The following is a 23,841-nucleotide window of genomic DNA, read 5'->3' on the forward strand; positions in this document are numbered from 1 at the left end:
TACTCTGGATACATATGGATAAGTGGATTGTGGCATCTTTCATTTATGTATTGCTCTCCTGACCTCACTGGACAACAATAGTCTTATCTGTAGTAACGATATTATTTTGAAGTTACTTATGTATGTTCTGACATGAAGAAATCATTGTTAACTTCAATTGAGAATTTTAGTGTAAGATGAAAGAAGTCTAAAGATAAGTAAAGATCCTATAATCCTATGAATAGGAAATAGCATGAATTCATGGGTTAAAAAGTTCAAAATTTCTCTTTCTAAAAAAAATTTCTATATCTGCCCACTGAAAATACCTAAAGTAACAATATTGTTGTAGCAATGGGCACATCTGGATACAGATTGTGATCTCTAAATACCATTTCTCATTGAAAAGAACACAAGTTAAAACCCATGAGGTTTTAATTTTTCAAATCAGTTAATAATGATATCAAAAAGAAACCACAAACTAATCATTTTTGGATGGTTTACTAAGGCACCAATTCACTATTTTGAAATTTCACAACTAAAGATACTTACCATGTATTATTCTATCATTTGTTTACAAACTATATTTAATGGTAACCAAACAGTTAATAAGGAAAAGTTTTTTAAAGGCAACTTTTCAGAAATACGGAAATTAACAAAAGGCTTGTAGCAGTCCAGAAAGCATTTATTCAAGAATAGCAGTGAAATTTCGGTAAGAAGCTAAACTTGACACAGTGTTTTAACTTGCCCTATTCCCACTGTCCCCAGAACTCCACAACAGCCTTGAAAACCAGCAGTTCACATTTATGGTGAAAATCAGCAGGCTGACAACCACTGGAGAGGGCAGAATTAGGCTGGATATCCTCCAAAGCCCTACTCCTGCAGAAATGTCACTATTTTCCTGGAGAAATGTCACTATTTTACCTATCTGGTAGCTCTTTAGAAGACCCCACTGACAAGGCTTTCTTTATTTGATCTGACCTGGAGCTCACCTATTATACACAGCCTTTTCCCCACTGGAGGTATTTATTGACAATAGTCAGAGGCAGTTGTTGAACATTGTAGCTGTCTGAGGTCTTGGTAGACAAAACTAGCTAGACTGACCAAGAAAAAGAGAGAAGACCCAAATTACTAAAATTAGAAATAAAAAAGAGGATATTACCAATGACCTTATTAAAAACATTATAAGGGAATACTATAAAAATGATCTATTAACAAATTAGATAAAATAGAGGAAATGGATGAAAATTCCAGAAAGCACAAACTACTGAAACTGATGAGACAGAAATCTGAATATATCTATAACAAGAAGATTGAATCAATAATCAAAAAAATGCCCACAAGGATAAACCCAGGAGTACATGATTTTCCTGGTACATTTAAAGAACTAACCCCAATCCTTTACAAATTCTTCCAAATAATATGAGAGAACCCTTTCCAATGCCTCCTAGGAATCCAGTATTACCCTGAAACTATAAAACAGAGACAGTCAAAAGAAAACTATAGACCAATATCCCTTATCAATACAGATGAAAAAATCCTCAATAAAACACCAGCAAACAGAATCCAGCAACATACACAAAAAGTATACACTATAGCCAAGTAATAAACTATGCCAGAAATGCAATGTTGGTCCAATGTACAAAAAAGTCAGTCAATATTATATACTACATTAGTAAAATGAAATACAGAAAAAGCATCTGAGAAAAGCCCAACATCCTTTTATGATAAAAATATTCAACCTAAAAATAGAAAAAGAATCTTCCTTAATCTGACAAAGAACATTTACAAAAACCCTACATTTAGCATCATACTAAGTAGTGAAAAACTAAAAGTTTTCCCCTTAAAATCAGGGATAAGAAATAGATGTTTGCTTTTGCTAGTTCTGTTCAATATCCACTATACATTCTAGCCAGGAAAATAATGCAAAAGGATTTAAAAAAGAAAAAAGTAAAGACACTCAGATTGGCAATGAAGAAATTAAACTATCTCTATTTGTAGATGACATGATTTTTGTATGTATAAATACTAAGGAATCCACTAAAAAAATTAGTACTAATCAACTAGTTTAATAAGTTTGCAGGATACAAGGTTAATATATAAAAACCAATTGTGTAAGTGTGTCGTAGCAATGAACAATTCAAAAATGAAATAAAAATAATTCCACTTAAAATAGTATCAAAAATAATAAATTATTTAGGAATTTGACAAAAGAAGTGTAGTACTTGTATACTGCAAACCATAAAATATCATTGAAAGAAGTTAAAAACCTAAATAAATGTAAAGACATACTGTCTAATAAATAGGAAGATGTAATATCGTTAAGATGTCAATAGAACCTCTGTCTAAATCCCAGATGGGGAGATTAATATGTTGATCCTAAAATACACAGAGATCTGAAAAGGATACAAAGTAGTCAAAACAATCCTATAAAAGGAAAACAGATTTACACACCCGATTTCAAAACTTACCACAAGAACTACAGCAGTCAATGCTATGAAGTATTGGCATAAGGACAGGTATGTAAATTAATGAAATAGGAAAGTCCTGAAATGACCCATACATCTTTGTCAATTAATTTTCAACGGAATGACAAGACAATTCAATATGGAAAACACAGCCTCTTCAACAAATGGTGCTGAGACAACTGGATAGTCACATGCAAAAGAATGAAGCTGACTTCTTATCTCACATGATAACTCAACAGTGATCAAAAGACTCAAATGTAAGAGCTAAAACTATAATACTCTGGGAAGAAAACATTGGTGTAAATCTTCAAGACCTTGGATTATGCAGTGATTTCTTAGAGATGACACTGAAAGTACAAGCAATTGATTTCATCAAAATAAAAAACTTCTGTGCTTCAAGGATATCATCAAATGAAGAGATAACCTACAGAATGAGAAAATATCTGCAAACCATATATCTGATGAGTGCTAGCATCCAGAACAATTAAAAATTGAGCAAAGATTTAAGTAAAGATTTCTTCAAAGAAGATAGAGGAATAGCCAATAGCAAATGAAATAATGACTAACATCATTACTCATAAGGGAAATGCAAATCAAAACCATGAGATACACATTATACCCACTGAAAAGGTTATAATGAAAAAGGCAGACAATAAGTAGTTTTGATTAAAATGTAGAAACATCAGAACCTCTGTATTTTGTTGCTAGGCATTAAGAGTGGTACAGCTGTTTTGGAAAACAGTCTGGCAGTACCTCAAAAAGTTAAACAGCATTACCATATGACTAACAATGTCATTCCTCAGTATATACCTAAGAGAAGTGAAAATATATGTCCATACAAAAACATGTACCCAGATATTTATAGTAGCCAAAAAGTAGAAATAACCAAAATGTCTATGAACTGATAAACAGAGAAAATGTGGTACATATACACAATGGAATATTATTTAGTCATAAAAAGAAATAAAGTACTGATTAATGTTATAACAAAGATGAACCTTTAAAACATTATAAGATACCTAGGGATAAAATCCTACCTAAAGAGGCAAAAGACCTGTACTCTGAAAACTATAAGACACTCATGAATGAAATCAAAGATGACAAAGATGGAAAGATATACCATGTTCTTGGATTGGAAGAATCAATATTATCAAAATGACTATACTACCCAAGGCAATATACAGATTCAATGCAATCCCTATCAAATTGCGAATGGCATTTTTCACAGAACTAACATAAAAAATTTTTAAATTTGGATGGATACACAAAAGACCCTGAATAGCCAAAGCAATCCTGAGAAAGAAAAATAAAGCTGGAGGAATCAGGCTCCCTGACTTCAGACTATTCTACAAAGTCACAGTAATCAAAACAGTTTGGTACTCGTGCAAAAACAGAAATATATTAACAGATCAATGGAACAGAAATAAAGCCATGTATCTATGGTCAATTAATCTATGGCTAAGGAGGCAAGAACATACAATGGAGAAAAGACAGTCTCTTCAATAAGTGGGGCTGGGAAAACTGGACAGCTCATGTAAAAGAATGAAATTAGAACACTCTCTAAAAACATACACAAAAATAAACTTGAAATGTATTAAAGACCTACATGTAAAGCTGAGCATTAAAAACTCTAAGGCAGAATACTCTTTAACAAAAATTTTGCAGCAATAGCCTTTTTTGATTCACCTTCTAGTGAAAATAAAAACAAAAAACAAATGGGATGTAATTAAACTTAAAATCTTCTGTACAGCAAAGGAAACCATAAACAAAATGGAAAGATAACCCACAGAATGGGAGAAAATATTTGCAAAAAAAGTGACTGACAAGAGATTAATTTCTAATATACAGTTCATGTAGTTCTATATCCCCCCAAAAATCAAAAAATGGGCAGAAGATCTAAATAGAAATTTCTCCAAAGACATACAGATGGCCAAAAAGCACTTGAAAAGATGCTCAACATCGCTAATTATTAGAGAAATGCAAGTCAAAACTACAATGAGCAATAACCTTACACCAGTCAGAATGGCCATTATCAAAAAAATCTATAAACAGTAAATGCTGGAGAGGGTGTGAAGAAAAGGGAACCCTTCTACACTGTTTGTGGGAAATGTAAATTGGTACAGCCATTATAGAGAACAGTATAGAAGTTCTTTAAAAAGAAAAAAAAGAACTATTTTTAAGGAACTTAAAAATAGAACTACCATATGATCCAGCAATCCCATTCCTGGGCATATATCTGGAGAAAATCAGAATTTGAAAAGATATATGCACCCCGATGTTTACTGCAACACTATTTACAATAGCCAAAACATGGAAGCAACCTAAATGTCCATTGACAGAAGAATGAATGTGATATATATATACAATGGAGTACTACTTGGTTATAGAAAAGAATGAAATAATGCTGTTTGCAGCAACATGGATGGACCTAGAGATTATCACACTAAGTGAAGTAAGTCAGAGAAAGACAGATACGACATGATATCAGTCACGTGGAATCTAATTTCTTAAAAATGATTTACAAAACAAAGGAGCTTGGGATCAACATACACACACTACTATATACAGAAAACCAACAAAGCACAGAAAACTACTCAGTATCCTGCAATAATCTATATGGGAACAGAATCTGAAAAAGAATGAATATATGTACCATTGAATCACTCTGCTGTATACCTGAAACTAAGACAACATTGTAAACCAATATACTCTATTAAAATTTTTTAAAAAAATTTAAAGAACACACATTATGCTAAGTGGAAAAGGCCAGACAGACAGGTTAAATATTGTATGATTCTATTAATATGAAATGCCCAGAGGGGGCAAAGTTATAGAGACAGAAAGTTGATTAGTAGTTGTCATTTAGAGGAGAGAAGAATGGAAAGTGACTAACTAATGGCTATGAGGTTTATATTTGGGAGTGATGAAAATGTTGCACAACTTCATGAATATACTAAGGCACTATATTGTATACTAAAAGGGTGAATTTTATAGTGTGTGAATTATATCTAAATTTAAAAAAAATCACTACATAACAAAGTGACTTCAAGGTGATTTCCTACATGAAGTGGATACTAAAAAGGCACATTTCTTTCGACAGAGGCCTTTCAATTCAGGTTAGAATTTTCACATTGTAGCCTCATTTTCAACATGACTCAGAATTTGGCTAATTGTTAAATAACAAATCAGAGAAATTGTAATAAAAATATTTGCCTATGCAACATATTTTTAAAGTGCTTCAACCTCTTTGGACTTCTAACTGTAAAAAAGAAAAAAGAAATTTAAGCTAAAAACTAGATCAGCTATTCAAACTTACGCAAGAATAGAAAACTAGCAAAATAATTCAAATGTATACAACACATAAATTTGTACAACATTAAAAAATAAGAAACATTTCAATTTTCAAACTAATAGAAACAGGTAATATTCATTGATGAATGTGCTAAGCCGTTAAGTAAAAGTTTTCTAGGAAACTTTATGATGGGGTGGATCAAGCTAATAACTTCTGAGCTGAACACTGATAATATCACTATAAATGGGACAAAGCAGATATTATGTCCCTCATGATGGGCCTAAAGAAGTAAGATTATTTCATGACCACTTATGAAGCATTTTGCTAATACACATGTATACATACATATTTAAGTCTCTAACTTCCAGCATATAGAAGATATTAGTGGCAGAGGAACAAGTTAAGCAAGTGTGCACAGGTCAAATCCAGAGTGTAGGAAATTTTACAAAGCAAATCAAAATCATACAGTCTAACAAATTCATTAAAAAGAGGGGAAACTAGTCACAAGAGGCTTGTGAATCATATACTTGATCTTACAAACTGGGACACGTTTGAGAATAAAAGGATGTTCTAGCAATAATTATGCTAGATGATAGGCTTGAACTAGGACCTACTGAAAAGTCTCAATCAAATGCCAGATACAGACTTTCTTTTTCTCAGTATTTTTTTTCTCTCTGTGTATATTGGAAATAGGATCCAAATAGGGAACTTTAAATGTGGTCTCAACATTAAATGATATTCAAGAATCACTCAATTTTGAAATGAAGGATAATGCCACTGTGACTAGGTTTTGTTAAAAAAAAAAGTCCTTATCTGTTAGCAATATACATCAGAGTGAATGTATCTGAGATGATATGGCATCTGTTTTGCTTTAAAACAGTGGCGGGGGTGGGGTTAGGAAGTGTGGATGGGAGGATATATGTAATAGTATTGGCAAAATGTTGATAAATGTTGAAACCATGTGATGAGTTCCTAGGGATTCATTATCCTGCACTCTCCATTTATGTATATTGGAAAATTTTTTTTATTTCTTTTTTTTTTTTTTATTTTTTTATTTTTCAGTGGGTTTTGTCATACGAAAATTTTTATAATATACAGTTTCTTTAAAAGCTTAATATCACCCAGCATGGCAGAGACAGTCCTGGCTTTGACTTTCTTATGATGACAGATAACACTCCCACAACTCTCACTTGCCAAAAAAATACTGGTTAGGCTTAGTCCGTAAAATGGACATCTCAAACGGAAATCTTTAAAGGAGAAACAAATGGCTTGGCTCAAAGGAAATGTAAAAATTCATTCTGACTTTCCCACTGGAAGACGCTTTCAGAGTTTGTTTCTGGACTCACAGTGGGTGGTTATGCTGCATGAGGGCACTGGGATTTATGAGTTCAGTGATGAGGGTCACACAGCTTTGAACATTAAAATGAGTCAGCAGCCCCAATTTGAGATTATCCTTCATTGTTGTTGTTTAGTCACTTCAGTCATGTCTGACTCTTTGTGACCCCATGGAGCCCACCAGGCTCCTCTGTCCATGGGATTCTCCAGGCAAGAATACTGGAGTGGGTTGCCATTTCCTTCTCCAGGGGATCTTCCCGCCCCAGGGATTGAACCCAGGTCTCCTGCATCGCAGGCAGATTCTTTTCCTACTGAGCCACCAGGGCAGCCCTTTGACCCTGTTACCAGGAATTTTTCAAGGCCTAAGGATAGAGAAACAATAAACGAGCTGCAATAAAAATAAAATCTCATGCCATGAAAATAAGTATTCTTCATACTTGGCAAATACTAATAATTTTAACTTTTGCCAGACATGAAATAAAATTTATTTTATAGGGTAGGAGAAATTTCATAAGCTGTATCTGAGTGATATATGGCATGTCATTGGTTAAGTGTCTATTTGAATCATGTACTTCAAGTATATTTTTTGTTTTTGGGGGGACTGCTCTAAGTATGAGTAACTCAAAGCTAAAATATCAATTAAATAACTCCTCATCTTTACTTTGAAATTCCAGACCAAGTTAAGCAAAGGTATATAGACTGCCCTTTAAAATGTTTTAATATTTGCAGCACATCTTTTAATAGTTTTGTACCTGCCTCCTATTTAGACCAGTGAAACAAATTACAAGTTTTCTTAGACCCCAGCCCCATCAACATTTGTGATTTTCAAAAGCAAAATAATGTAATTTAGCAAAGTTCTTAACATAAAATCTGACATATAGAAATAAATTCTGTTTCAGACAATGGCATTTATAGGAACCAAAGAAAAGCCTTCAGGGGAAAAATAACAGATGTATAATATTATAAAAATTAAATCAGTTACAAAGGATGTGAAATATAGTTTGCAAGAAACTTTAAGAAATGTAAACAAAACTGTCATTTTCACAAGATCTTTGGTGGTTTAGAAGTTCCAGCCACCAAGTCTAAGAGGAAGTCTGCTTTACGAACACAAGGCAGTGTCACTGAATTCCTGAGAAAAATGTCACCAACAGCAGCTCAAGATGTCTTAATGTTCATTTTCTTTCTGATTAAAGGCACCTAAATGCATTTTTTAAAAAAAGATGAAACATGAGATGTTAGGATAAATAGAATATTACCTTACACCTAAAGCAATGCAGAAGACCCCGGTTCGATCCCTGGGTTGGGAAGATCTGCTGGAGAAGGGATAGGCTACCCACTCCAGTATTCTTGGGCTTCCCTTGTGGCTCAACTGGTAAAGAATCTGCCTGCAGTGTGGGAGACCTAGATTCGATCCCTGTGTTGGGAAGATCTCCTGGAGAAGTGAGAGGCTACCCATTCTAGTATTCTGGCCTGGAGAATATCATGGACATGGGGTTGCAAAGAGTTGGACACGACTGAGCGACTTTCACTTCACTTCAAAGCTGTCAAGTTTGAGTCATGTCTTATGAATCAACAACTTCAATCCTCCGATCTATCATTTGTGAAAGTGGGTTTATGGCCATAAGGTACACACCATGAAACTTCTGGATCATAACTATCATAGAAAACCAAGCCACATTTTCATATCAAAACAGTAATTTTGATAGATTATTTGTAGTTGATTTAGTACTCCCCTACCTGCCCCCAGTGTCCCAGAGGGAGCCCCTAACATATACTTAAACCATACCAATTAGAGTAATAGTCAATGAAGCTACAAATTTGGTTAGCAGTGAGTTGTTGCAATGAACAGACAATATTTCCATAAGCTCAGTAAGCTATTTTGTAATTGGTGGACATGGGAGAAAGGAGACTAAAGGAAGAAGCACAAAGTTAAACTGTGACTAAAATAGTTACATAGGATTTCAGTGCAGCACTGTGAATTTTCCTGTATTTTTTTAATGATAGAATACCAAACCAGAAGGAAAATTAAAAATTACACTTTCTTCAACTGAAGATTTAAATTTCCTGCAAGTAGATGAGATTAAAAAATAAAAAAACCACAAACAAACCATAAATTCTTGGTTGCATTAAATATATTTAACTGTATACCCTTGCTTTCCTATTTCAAATTTTTATATTCCTAGAAAATAATGCCCATCCATAGCTAATGTGTTGATTATTTAGCAGCAGTAAAAATAGAAACAATTCTGATTATTACAATGGAAGTAATGAACTAGATTGCAGTGAAGTCAAAATCAGTTTGTTCCTACAGGACCTCTACAGACTTGTATTTTTGTCTGCTACAGATGTAGTAAAATCCTTGATCTGGAAACCCTAAAGTTTCTTACCAAGCTTACTGTCTCAAATACTGTAGCACCGAAGTGGTATCAATATTCTAACATGATGGCCAGGCACACAAAAAGAGTGAGCTTGCAGCGAGCAGACACACAGGTATTTTCAAGTTTATAGTATGGTCCAGTTTGTGGATATACACAGACTTCCAGCAAGCTGCTTCTAACTCATAGCTACACTCTCCCAAGGTACAAAATATTAGTGAGTGCACCTTCCTCAAAGTATCCATGTTAGCAACTACAAGATCCTATTGCATGTTTGTGAAGCGGGCATTTTGAGCCCTGTTTTATAAACATGAAAACGCAAGTTTGACTCTTTACCCCCAAGCCGACGGTCAGGTTTTCTAGCAGCGGAGGAGGAGGAGAGGCCCCCGGAGGCACTTACTCTTCGTTCAGGGCGCAGCGCCTGTTGGTGAGCATGCCGTACTTCCTTAGCGTCTCGGTGAGCTCCGAGTACAGCTTGTCGGCCAGAGAGACTGGGATGCCTTCCCACACCAGGATGAGAATCACGATCACCGCAGCCTCACACGTGTGGCCAGCTCGCTCCCGCACCAAGCACAGTAGCTTCTCCTCGCTGCAGCTTCTGCGAACCACCTGTCCGGGTCACCATTCCACCCCAACACCCCACCCCAACCAAAACAAAACAAGGGTCACTTGCAGCAGAGGAGAGCATCGACTGATGTCTGTATATTTTCTCACATCTGGTCACAGTTAGGCTGACACCTATCAGCACATGCCCCTGCCTTTTGTTGCCCATCTATGATGCTGGGGCTTACCCCGGGGTCAGAAGCAGGAGAGCTGCAAATGCAGGCAGTGTGTACCAGACACACTCCCCACGACACTGCAGGCAACGCTCCCTTCATTAAAGCCAGAGCTACATGGGCAACACTTTAAAGTTCCAGGGCTTCAAAAATGACAAGATAAAGATTAACTGCAGGTTTTTAAAGGATTAAGGACCTCACGTGCTGGGAAGAAATATACTTCTAGCAGGCACCTGGACAGACCTCCTCCTCACCATTAAGTTCTTTCAATTAAGTACAGTTTGTACATGGTTTTAAACTCCCCTTTTCTTAAGAGATGACACAATGATAAATATAAGCAATATTCCTTTCTGCTGGCATAAACGACTGTCTGATCTGGGCAACCCAATTCTCAGGGTTAGATGAATGAATCAAAATGCCCAAGACTGAGGATCAAAGGCCTTGTTAAGTCACACTTACCCATTTGGCAATAGGACATCCCTGAGAACTTTTGCCTTCTTTACCAGTATAGATGACTCTTTCAATCCTAATAGCTTTACCCTTCTGTCCAAACCTTAAAGAAATCCACAGAAACACACACACACATAAAATTAGCAAATGAATCTAAGAGGCAACCAAAATACTGAACATTTGTGCATAATTTTATTCTATGATCACATCCTGAGAAATGAATAGTTTAATTTATTTAAAAAAAAAAAAAACAGAACTAAGCCAAGGAAACTGGATAACAGACTTTAAGCCTTGTATCTCTTTAGTATCAAAATATATTGATAATTGTAATGAACTATTTTGAAATTATATGTTGGGTAAAAATAATGGGGAAGCTTATTTTTATACATAATTTCACAAAGCACAAAACTTTTCCAAGTTTGTTAAATTTAGTCTTCCAAGATATGTACGATTTGATTTGTCCTTTGCTGAATTTAGCTATTTTAAAACTTGGGGAATCTTAATAGATTTTAGTTAGAATCTGTTCCTCTAAGAATCTCTCTCACATTGTTTAAAAGGCTCTCAAATAACTAGTATCCAGCAATTTTGAAACTATGGGATAATTCTAGAAACAGATTATATTTTCCCTTACTTACTTACACTTACAAGACACTACTTACTACTTGCCAATAAAAGAGGGCACTTAGGGAAATTCAGTTTTTGCCAGGCTACTAGATGATTATTTAGTGAATTTCTATGTGCTAATTTAGAAATAAATAATTTGGAATTGGGGCAACAATGATACAGAATATGTCCTTGCTGCCCAGAAGGCTTCCTAATGTATTTTAATGATGAAACTGCCTACCTCATAAAGAAAAGGCACCCTAGCATAACAGCAGCTCAGCGCTGCTGATGCCTATATGAACGTCTCTCTCTGCACTGATTCTCACTCCTAAGAGTCTTCTACATGCAGGAGTAACCATGTAGATTCAGGTAAGCACCTGTATGCTTATGACTGACAGTTAAACATCAATGTAGCTATAAATAGAATCTGTCTCTATTTCTATTCAGTATAGCATTCTTGCCCTCTGCTCATACCAGTGGACAGCTTCCTTAGAGATAGCTACTCGTTTACAACTCGAGGTGAATTTAACGCAATGGCTCCTTTCTTATACCACCTTTCCCCCTTTCTGACACTTTATCAAGTGGGAAAACCAGAGCGGGGCCTCTCTTTGCGGCCTGCGCCAGCACCCTTATGCCTGGCAGGCTGGCTGGCTGGCTGGTTCTTGTCCATGCCTGGGTTTTCTGGCATCCATCTCAAAGTGGGCAGCCTGTGCCAGCTTGCAGACTATTAGTCCTGTCAAATATTGTGACTCTCTGGTGAATAGCACAGTGTGTAGTGTTGGCAACCCTGGAATAGCTAAGCCTACTAATAATTACTCAGTTTACAATTGTTTACTGCTTTGTATGTGAAAGCTGGAAAAATTCTGACATATACAAAAGGATAACCGTTCATCTGCCCTGTGCCTTTGTGTTAATTACCTTTCTTCCATGATTTCTCTAATAGCTGCCACATTAGGACCTGCTCCTAGATGGGTATAAAAAGGACCTTCATCTTTTTCAATAATTTGCTCTGTTGAGATAATAGAAGATTATTATTTTAGACCTCAATTATACTAAATATAAAGGCTACATCCACAAAGCTTATCCCCCAACTGTACAGTAAGGGCCCTAAATGTGACTTTAAACATTTTTTTTCCTTTAAAATGAATTGATGGACTAATCTATTAAAAAATGTGCGAAATAATTAAGTATATGTACATTCTGCCTGTTGGATAAAAATATATTACATACATTTCAGATATGGGATAAGGAGCTATTTTAAACCAAGTAATTGGAAGTAAACAAAGAAAACAGTGAGGGAATTAGAATATATTATATGTAATATCAACTATAATCCAATTTTTTAAACTGAACAAAAAAATTACAGCTTACTAGAAGCCTGCCTGCTATTTGGATGTTAAAAGATTAAAAGTAAAATCTCCTGTCCTATCTCATCCCCCAGGATCTTGTTCAGTTTATTGTCAAGATACCTTTTTCTCCTCTTCTTTTCCCACAACATTCAATCACTCTGTTTTGAAAATAAGAACACTGAATCCAGATCCATGTTTGTGTGTACTTTAGAACAACTTATAATGAGAGAAAACTTAAAGAGAGGGTCAGATAAAAGGAAGAGGCTCTTGCATACCATCAAAGATGACAAGTGCGGGAAAAAAGGGTTAGTGTGATAGGAGCGGGGCGTGAAGATGAGGATAACTTACCCAGTGTTGTCTATGACATGTGTGGCACGTTAGCCCCATGAGGCAATAATATTAACCACACGCCAAGGGGCAGTATGGATCCTCCCTCCATCCTCCTATAAAATGTGGGGTGTCCCATTGTGAGAGGAATAACATGGAGTGGGTGGACTATTAGCCACAGTAGTTTAACACTGGTTTTACAAATACTGTATCCAACAATACACCTATCAAGCATCTTGAATTTTAATAAAAAGAAGCTTGTTTAAAAAAAAAAAAGGGAAATACCATATTTTCTATCAAATAGATGAAATTTTAAAGAGAAAATATTATCAAAATAAATATAAATCACACAATGTTTCAAATGCATACACAGAGAAAGGGCAACTTTATGAGTATTCAGAACTTCAGCATAATAATTTCCCCCAATTCACTGAGGCAGAAGGATGATCATTTCCCCCTTAACTGGAAGTTAACATTGAAAGACTACTAATACATTAAACCTTGAATTAAAAAAATATTAAAAGCTCCTACATCAATTTGCATATGGCAGTTATTTTGCCATTTTAATGAGATGATTTTACAGCTTGGGTATCTCTCCAGGAGTTGATACACAAAGAGTTAAATAGATTGGTTAGTCTAAAACAGATACCTTTATATTTTAAAGGGTTTGATGGTAGGGACAAATGAGCATGCACAATTATTTTATTTTATTTTTTTTGAAAAATTGAGTGTAAATGAAGTTCTCTCTTGCACAGCACAAGCATCTGTAATTTAAAGACAAGAAATGTAAGCTTCAGGTTTTTATGAGCCTTCACAAATTGCTGCCAGACTCAAGATTTTTTTAAAAAGAAAGAAAAATCCCATATCTGAAGACAAATATGCTAATTCTGGATAAACACCATGTGTCTCAGAACATTTCTGGCACTTACCTACACATCTGCATGATGGGAAATCATACTGAGTCTTGACAGGTGTATCCAATAAATTTTTTATAGGAGTATCTAGTAATTTGGAAGGTGACTCTAAAAAATTATTGAGAACAGAACCAACTGTTCTTTTGGTTGGTGTCTTTTCTGAGGAAGGCGTTGCTTGCTGCTCTAAAGCTGGGGTGTGGGTCTCAAGTTCTGCAGCAGTGGTTTGTCTAGTTAAAACCGTGACTGGCCCTGACATTTCAACTTTTACTTGCTTCTGTGATTTGAGATTAAGAGCCTTATGGTCAAATAATGATTTGACCTGAAATTGCTCCACATGCTGCTCCATGGTCTCAAGGATGCTCCGCGGCTGCACACTATCACAGCTGGGAGGTGGAATCTCTTGCTTGGGTATCTTTTTCCACATTTTATTTTCTGGCTGTGCTGACAGGGGGCGCATACAGGCATGGGGTTTGGATCCAGGCTCGACCTTAATCGGCCTTTGCATCTGACTATGGCAAGACTCGGCTTGGAGTTGTGTTTGCTGCTGTTCTTGCTTCTGTAAGAGATGCCACCTCAGAGCAGCATGCTTTTGAATGTCCTTCTGAGGTGGGGTCTGAACATGAGTTCCTGTCTGATCGGGCACAGGGAATGCATTTGCTTGGTTTTGCATCAAGTACCTTTGCTGAGCGAGTTGTGCAGCTTGTTGACCAGACACGTCTTGGTTCCTACTTTTATATCCCTGCAGAACTGAAGCCTGTTGAGGCTTTTGTTCCTGTTGTTGAAAGCACCTGTGAAGAATACCTTGCTTAGGGGTCACATTATTTGGAAAATATTGCATGTGATGCATGTTTGGGGTCTTGTTTCCTGCAAACAGTTCAGAATTTACAGTCTGTTCTTTATTGTCTGGAACCCGCTGTATATGGTTTGAACCAGAAATCTGTACTTTGCTTGCATTTGACTTCAAGATCTGCCCATAGGCAGAATTTATACTGTTCATATTCTGTACTTGCTCCAGCCCCATTTGGGGATTATGAGTCTGGAACTCACTTGATTTTGAATATTGCTCTTCACCAGGAAAGCATTCTTCTACTTTAACCTGGCTAAAGAATGTTCCTTCTCTTGGCTCATCACTGTTGCCCTGGAGCTGAGGAAAGGTCTGGGGCATTTGTTCTTTATTCTTCAGCTGTAATTTTTGCTGTTGTTGCTGGTTTTGAGAGAGATGTGAATTCTGGGGTGGTTGCGTTTGTGCTGCCTGCTTATGAGGCTTATGCTGCAAAAGGTGTGAATTTGAGAAGGGTTCAGTCTCTGAAGTCTGTTGATTCAAGTGCTGTCTTAATGTTGGGGGCATGAGTTTCTCAGTTTGGGGATCTGGTCTTTGTTGGAAATGACATCTCGGGGCACACAGTGACTGCCTGTGAGTGTCAGGTGAAGGCTCCATTTTGGAGAAGGGCACCTGGAGTGAGGGGTTTTGGAACTGAAGATGCTGGTCCACTGTACCTTGAGACTGCCCTTGATTCATCTCAACTTGGTACCTTGGTGGCCTCTGCTTCGGCTGCATTATTTTCTGGATATAAGCCTGCCCTGGGAGCCCCCCAGGCATGTTGGAATTTCCAGTGTATTGTTTGGAGGTCATTTGATTGGAGGGGTTGGACTGATACTGAAGAATTGACCGCAGGGTTGCCTCATTACATTTTAGATGGGATTCTGCTTGATGATAGTGAGGGACCTTCAATTCAATCCATCCTGGTTTCAGATAGGGCTGTGTTGGGAGCATGAGGTCATGTGTTTGTTCCTTGTCTTGACTCTTGAGAACCTCTTGCTGTTTGTGTCCCATCAAATGCTGGCAGTGATCCTGTGGATCTCCACTGCTATGAAGAATTGGTGGATTAGGCTTGAGATGTTCTGAAAGTTGTCTGGTTTTCTCAGAACCCAATGGAATAGTCATTGTCCCTGGAGTCCGACTGTCATTCTTGTTAACACAATTATTCTGAGGCCTTACTGGAAGCATCAGAGAGGGGTTGGATACACGGGCGGAGGGAGTGGGACTCTGGGGTGGTGGTGCCTCATGCTGACCCTCTATTTTCACTTCCCTTAAAAGAGTTGGGTCACTTTGGTTGGGGTAGTGATGGAGTTCTTCCAAAACCCCATCATTCAGAGTGCCGTTTCCTTGAGAAGGAAGCTGAGGAACCTGCGGAAGAGGAGGAGGGGGAGAAAGAAGCAATTGTGATGGTGGTGGTGTGGTAGTGGCAGAAAAGGAATCCTTAGTGAACACTGAGCTTTGCTTGAAGCAAGCACCATTCATTTCATTTTGCTTTAAATACCGTTCAGAGCTGCCGCCAGGAGACTGCAAATTGCCGCTGGGACCCAAGCAGAATTCTTCACCAGAGCCTAGCTTTGCAGTGCCTTGGATGTTACTGTTTCCTGCCGGAGATGGGCATATCTCAAAAGCGGACTTCTGCTGTTCTGGTTTCTGGAAGGGGCAGGCCCCTAGCGTTGCAGCCGGTTTACTGGCACCATCAGCCTCACAGCTCTCAGTCGCCGCTGCGGCTGGCTCTGGAGGCAGCTCAGAGTTCGAGGTCTGCAGGAAATTGATCTGCCCTGAGGTATGCGCTGGGTGAGTGACCTCACAGGACAACTCATTAGTAGCCTGACTATTAATGGCATGTATGTGAGATGTGGTTTTCTGCACCGCGATGGAAACACAGTCTGGATAATATTGAGACAGTGTTTTTTCCAGGAGTTCACCGTGTGTGTTTTCCATGGAAGAGGCAGAAACTGTAGCACCGTTAGGCATGAGCACTGCCTTGTTTAGAAGTAATACAATGTTCTTGTCGTGGTAGTTAGCACTCTTCCCCTCCTGTTCGTTCAGAATCTGAAGCTCTGGGTTTTCAGACCCACCACAATTGTGTGTTGGAAAACTGGTGAAATCTTTCACTTCATTTTCTTGGGTCGCAGAGCTCACAGATTCCCTTTTAGCACTCATATCGGAGACATTTGTTTGACTGCTGCCTTTGTCTGGATTTCCTTCTTGGCTTTCCCCGAAGCTCTTTCTTTCTCCATTAGCCTTTTGGTCTGGTTTCAGTTTCTTGTTCTGATGGAGCCCAGAGAGAGAAGGTTCGCTAACTGTGCGTTTTATCCCGCCATTCTGCAAACATCTGGAATACCCTCTACCTTCCTGTATGAAATCCGGACTCACGCGACTATTTTGGCTTCCTTTCATGTAGGGTATTCCATAATAACTTTTGAAAGACTGCCACTTGGCGTCTCCATTCACTTCAAGATAAGGTCTCTCGGTTAATGGGCTTCCATTCTGGAGCTTTCTCGCCAGAGGTTCTGTCTGGCACATGGGAGAAGGAGATGGTATCAGGAATGGACTTAGTCTGTTGCCCTCAACATGATTGGTTCTGTCCTGTTCCATCAGGCTTGCTTCGGGGCCATCCACAAGGCTGCCCTCTGAATGAATTCTAAAGAGCACAGAAACAAAAAAATAAAGTACATTAATACATATCTAACACTAGCAGCACACCTTACAGAAAAACTGTGGCCTTAATAATATTGGTATTCCTAGACATAGCAAACTGTGATACTCCTTTTCATGTCTCAGAGTGACAGTCAAGAGCTACTCAGGATAAGCTTATTCTTGTCTTCCCAGCAGCCATCAGATATTTATGCTCACAAAAAAAAGATCAAAATCACCAGCTAATGTGAGAAGTTCACACTATTTTATTAGTAAATATTATCAACTTCCTTCCCGAATAATTTTTCTTGTCAAAATGTGAAGAACAACAGAGGAAGACTACCTCCTTTCTTTCTTCTCTAGCACCTTACGTATCCAATCGCTCGTTAAATTCTATCAATTCCATTTCCTGTGTATTCCTTGAATTATCTTCACTGCCATTTAGTGGCCAGATCTACATTATCTTGCTTCACTATCTACTGTAGTAGTTTTTTAAAAGATTCTTCTCTGGAACCCAGCTTGTCCTCTTCCCAGTCCTTCAAGGATCCTTCAAACTGCCATCAAAGGGAAAGTTCTAAAATGCAAATCTGGTTCATACCCTTCTTCACACACTTTGGTGGTGGTTTGGTTTCTACGTTGTGTCCGAGTCCTGCAAACCCATGGACTGTGGCCCACCAGGCTCCTCTGTCCACGGGATTTCCCAGGCAAGAATGCTGGAGTGGGTTGCCATTTCCTTCTTCAGGAGATCTTCCCCATCCAGGGATCAAACCTGGGTCTCCTGTATTACAGGCAGATTATTTACCGCCTGAGCTACCAGGGAAGCCCACACACTTTACTAACTCTCATTGCTTGCATTAGCAGCTCTCAAACTCTTTACCCAAACACACCTGGAAGACAAGACACAGTCCCTGCAGTGTTAACATTCCAGGGGGCGGGGTATAGGGATGAACGTATAATTTATATGCCCTTTCTAAGTGATTCTGTATTTTCCTTTATAGGATCCGGCTGCCTCCTTCTTCTGCGAATTCCTGCCTAATAGACATGGTTTTTCATATGCAAGTTTCTATTTTTCTGTCCTACTTGCTCCCACAGATTATACTCCCCCCATAACAACAGCTTATAAATACCCACACACTGTAAGCTGTTTCAGACCTCTACAATATTGTTTTATCTCCTAGAATGCCTTCCTAGTCCCCGTATCATGCCCAGTGACTTCTGTATCCAGCTAAAACTGTCTCAGATCACCTTCTAGGGATTCCCTCCTGATTTTCCAGAAGAATTAGTCACTCCCATTTCTATTCTCCTTCTTTACCTTATATATAGTCTACTGCTGAACACATCACATGCAATTGTATCTTGCTTGGTCTCTTTTACTGGGCTGTGAATTCTTTAAAAATATCCTACTCTGTTTATTTTTGTGCTTACTATAGAGTAAACATCTAATCAGTTTCACTTAGACTGATATAAATTTATTCATCTTGAGTTCATTTCTTTATTCAATCATTCATTCAAACATTTTTGAGACCAATATTGATGGACATTTCGAAGTCCAAATAATAGGGAAAGCAGGATGAAATGGGCACTAAAAATAAAAAATAATCCATTATATAAAGTGAATGCTGTCCCATTTATTGTGCAGTCATGCTTTATTTTCCCACAGTTTTTCTCATTAAATTTATTTTAAGGATGTAAGCAGAAAAAGAAATCAAGACTATTTTCCCTTTGGGCTATAAAAAAGGCCTATTAAAATAGCTACTGCTTACTAACCAGGACAAATGAAACAGAGGAAGAAATAAATATTAGACAGCAACACTAAAGTTACCATTTGCAGAGAATAAGATTGTACACTGGCCAACCGAGAGAATCAACTGAAAAACGGTTACAAAGGACAGTAAAGTAGCTAGAGAAAAAAATCAACCACCTTGGTACCTAACAGCAACAACTAGTCAGAAGCTTTGGTGAAATAAAAAACTGTAAACTTTTCTTAAACACTAAGAATACACTTTAAAAGATATGTGAAAGGCCTATCTGAATAAAACGTTAAAACAAGACTGAGGGATCTATAAATACAAACACAAAACAAGTAGAAAGGTAGTATATCTTCTTACAGAGTGGTCAAATCAACCAATTCATTTAATACAGTTTCATAAAAGTACTGGCAGAATGTTTTGAGGAATTAAGAAGACAGACTGTAAAGGTTCTGTGGAAAATAAACAAATTGGGTATCCAGGAATAATGTGAAAGAGAATTGTAATGCGGTCCGAGCAGGGCAGTAGCCAAATTGAAAGATATTAAAAAGCAACAAAAGTTCTACTTAAAACAGCTTGTACTTACACATCAATAGATAATAGGGTGTTTATATGACCAATGGAATAGAATATAAAGAAATAGATTCAAACATGCATAGAAATAGGGTATGAGGTAATATTAGATCGATGGGATAGTTTTCTGAAAAAATGAAGTTGGATTAATTCCTTATATCTTATACCAAAATATATTCTAGATAGATTTAACATCTGAATATGGAAAACAAATCACTAAAAAATTTTAAAACAGTCTTACAAAACTTAAAAACATAATCTAATGACTGGACAAGTTCTTTGTGACACAAAATCTAAAGCCATGAAAGATGAGGAACTTCAATAAAATGTATGCATGCAAACATAAACCCTAAGCAAAGTTAAAAGTTACATAGTACTTTTCTTGATATGTAAGACTCATACAAATTGATAGAGCAAAATAATCAACCATCAAATAGAAAAAATGAGTCAAAACTAATACAAATAACATAGAGGGGATTTAGCAATAGCCACCGAATTTTGTAAAAACTTCCTTTGATTCTTCAGTTTTAAAAACTTTTCTAACAAATATGCTCATATATATGTGTTAAATGATGTATGCACAAAGTTTTGCACTAGCAAAACTTTGGAAACAACCTACATTTTCAGATAAAAGTATTTCCAAGTAATTAAATGAAATAAAGAAAGTTGCAGGACAGTGTGTATAAGAATGCCACAACCTGCACATTTACAAGAATAAAAATAAAATGAGCTCTGGTTTAAATACTTTGCTTCCAGGAAAAGAATGGAGAGGCTGGAAAACAGCACTGAGAGGGAGATTGCCTTTAACTGTGTCATTTTATAACATTTAGGCGTGCATATAAGTAAATAAAACTTAAATCAAAAGGTTGCAATTCATAATGGACAAAGAAAAACAACAGAACAAAGTGATATCTTAATTTCTGCTGGACCTACTTCCTTTCAAATATTGAGAGATGGCCTAGATGTGCATCGTCACTAGTCACAAACAGCCACTGGGCCTTTGAAACCTGTTTAGTCTGAGTTGTAGTTCTGTAAGTATAAATACACACTGTATTTCAAAGAACTTAGTGTGGACCAAAAAAATATAAAATAAATCAATTCTTATTACATGCTGAAACAATGCTATATTGGATATAATAAGTAAAAACAGATCACATTGAATTTTATTTGTTTCTTTTTACTTGTTTTACTGTGAGTACTGGAAAATTTTAAATTTCAAACGTGGCTTAGGTTGCATTTCTATTGGGTAGCTCTGAACTAAACTGATACGTGTAATTATTGGTAATCTTTAATAAAAATAACCTTTAGCTTTCAGAATCATTAATATTGATTTGTTGTCTTTGATAGAGGAGGTTTCTCCAAAATGAGGGCATTACCATTTTTCAAAAATTAAGAAGCGTATGAGAGCAGCCAAGACGGCAAATTGGAAGGAGTTTAATGAGCACACCAAAATCACGACAATCTACAGAACAACCATCCTTGAAAAAGGCTGAAACCTACCAGAAAACACTTTCTACAGTTAAAGACATAAAGACAGAACCACAACCAGACTAGTGGTGAACTCCCAATATAATCCAATCCCATACCCCTCAAGTGAATGACCCACAAACTGGAGAATAATCACATCACAGAGGTTCTCCCACAGAAATGAGAGTTCCATCCAGCACTGGGAAGAGGAGCCCTCCAGAGCATTTGGCTTTGAAGGCCGCAGGGCTTGACTGCAGGAGCTCCCCAGGATTGGGGGACAAGCACACACAAAATCTCATGTGCACCAGGACCCAGGGCAAAAGCAGCAATTTGATAGAAGCCTGGGCCAGACCTCCCTGCCGGTCTTGCAGGACCTCCTGGGGAATGGTGGTGGATATATTGGGGAACATTCATCTGTGTGAGCTTTCCAGGAGGCTGATGTTTTGGCACTAAGACCTGGCCCCACTCAATAGCCTTAGGCTCCAGTGGCGGGGTGCCTCAGGTCAAATAACAAACTGGATGGGAACGCAGCCCCACCCGTCAGCAGAAAGGCTGCCTAAAGACTTCCTCAGCCCACAGCCTGAGAATAACAGGAAAAAAAATTGCAGATAATGCTACCAATAAGGGCTTAATTTTCAAAATGTACACACAGCTCATGCACCTTAATATATATTAAAAAAAAAAAAAGGCAATCTAATAAAAAAAATGGGCAGAAGACCTAAATAGATATTTCTCCAAAGACATACAGCTGGCCAACAGGCACATGAAAAGATCTCAACATTCTTAATTATTAGAGAAACAAGAATTAAAACTACAATGAATTATCACCTCACACCAGTCAGAATGGCCATCATCAGAAAGTCCTCCTAATAACAAATGCTAGAGAGGGTATGGAGAATAGGGAACCCTCAGACACTGTTGGTGGGACTATAACTGGTGCAGCTGCTATGGAGTTTCCTTAAAAAGCTAAAAATAGAGCTACCGTATGATCCAGCAAGCCCACGCCTGGGCATACATTAGAGAAAACTCTTAATTTTAAAATGTATATGCACACCAGTGTTCACAGCAGCAATATTTACAATAGGCAAGATGTGGAAGCAACCTAAATGCCCATCAACAGATAAACGGATAAAGAAGATATGGTGGGAGCTTCCCCGGTGGCCCAGTGGTAAAGAATCTGTCTGCCAGTGCAGGAGACATGGGCTTGATCCCTGGGCCAGAAAGACCCCACATGCTGCAGAGCAGCTAAGCCTGTGCACTGCAACCATTTAGCTTATGCTCTAGAGCCTGGGAGACACAACTATCGAGCCCATCTGAGAGCCGGTGCTCCGCAAGAGGAGAAGCTACCACAACGAGAAACCTGTGCTCTGCAACAAGGAGTGGCCCCTACTCACTGCAACTTGAGAAAAGCCCACGTGTAGCAATAAAGACCTGGCACAGCCAAAAATAAATACAATAAAGAGGATGTGTATATATTGGATATTGTATAATGGAATTATAATTCAGCCATTAAAAAGAATGAAATAACACCATTTGCAGCAACATGGATGGACCTAGAGATTATCATACTAAGTGAAGTAAGTCAGACAGAGACAAATATCATATTAATGTTACTTACATGTGGTATCTAAAAACTGATACAAATGAACTTGTTCACAAAACCAGACATAGGCTCACAGACATAGAAAATAAACTTATGGTTATCAAAGGCAATAGTAGGGGGTAACAGTGGAAGGATAGGGTGGGGGAGATAAATTAGGAGATTTGGATATGTATACTACTATATATAAAATAGGTAAACAACAAGGACCTAAAGTATAGTACAAGGAACTATACTCATTATGCTATAATAACCTATAAAGGAAAAGTATCCAAAAAATAATACATGTGTGTGTTAGCATGTATATGCACATGACTGAATCACTTTGCTGTGATACTTGATACTAACAAAATCACTTGATACTAACAAAACATCGTAAAATAACTATACTTCAGTTAAAAGAAATTAAGTAAGAAGCACAGATATAAGCTATATAATTCTTCATAGAATTAGGTCAATTATTTTTCCAAACACTATAGCAAAAAGTGCTTTTTTGGCAACTGTAAAATTGATTTACACATACACCAAACAAAATGTGTGTGTGTGTATATATATATATATATATATATATATATATATACACATAAAATACACACACACATGTACATTGAAAGTGAAGTCGCTCAGTCGTGTCCAACTCTTTGTGACCCCATGGTTTGTAGCCTACCAGGCTTCTCTGTCCATGGGATTTTCCAGGCAAGAGTACTGGAGTGGGTTACAATTTGCTTCTCCAGGGGATCTTCCCGACCCAGGGATCAAACCCAGGTCTCCCGCATTGTAGGCAGACACTTTTACCATCTGAGCCACCAGGGAAGATATTGTTACATATTATATGAAATTTGCAGGCTTTGAATATATATTGTCTTAGTTACTTTTTTAGATAAGAGATATTTATATATTAAGTGGGGACTTCTCTGTAATGCAGAAGACATGGATTCAATCCCTGGTTGGGAAATAAACATCCCACAAGTCTTGTGGTATGACCGAAAAAAAAAAAAAAAGATATTTATATATAAAGTAATACATTATCACAATCCATACCACATAATTTGGACATTCTTTAAAGTGTCAAGGACAGAATTACAATGGATGGAGTCTGCAAATCTTTTATGAGTATAATAATAGCTTCTA

The 23,841-nt window shown here is 37.3% G+C and overlaps 1 protein-coding gene across 4 annotated transcripts in view; it reads right to left on the reverse strand.

Annotated features, from left to right (window-relative positions):
• TET2 (tet methylcytosine dioxygenase 2) overlaps positions 1 to 23,841 on the reverse strand; it is a 130,211-nt gene that overhangs the window by 25,900 nt on the left and 80,470 nt on the right. For 2 of the 4 annotated variants that reach the window (XR_010659390.1, XM_065907024.1), the window contains exons 3-6: positions 13,881 to 17,329; positions 12,194 to 12,284; positions 10,682 to 10,775; positions 9,847 to 10,055 (exon numbers count right to left, since the gene is read on the reverse strand). Coding sequence is in view for 3 of the 4 variants with exons in the window: in XM_065907024.1 (XP_065763096.1) it covers positions 9,847 to 10,055; positions 10,682 to 10,775; positions 12,194 to 12,284; positions 13,881 to 17,283 (3,797 nt within the window). In the remaining variant the exon portion in view is untranslated. Of the gene's footprint in view, positions 1 to 9,846; positions 10,056 to 10,681; positions 10,776 to 12,193; positions 12,285 to 13,880; positions 17,330 to 23,841 lie in introns of those variants that run through there. The other 2 variants (XM_065907026.1, XM_065907027.1) reach the window with 2 other exon arrangements.

This window comes from Muntiacus reevesi, chromosome 16 (genome assembly GCF_963930625.1).
Source record: "Muntiacus reevesi chromosome 16, mMunRee1.1, whole genome shotgun sequence".
In the NCBI taxonomy this organism is placed as follows: Eukaryota; Metazoa; Chordata; class Mammalia; order Artiodactyla; family Cervidae; genus Muntiacus; species Muntiacus reevesi.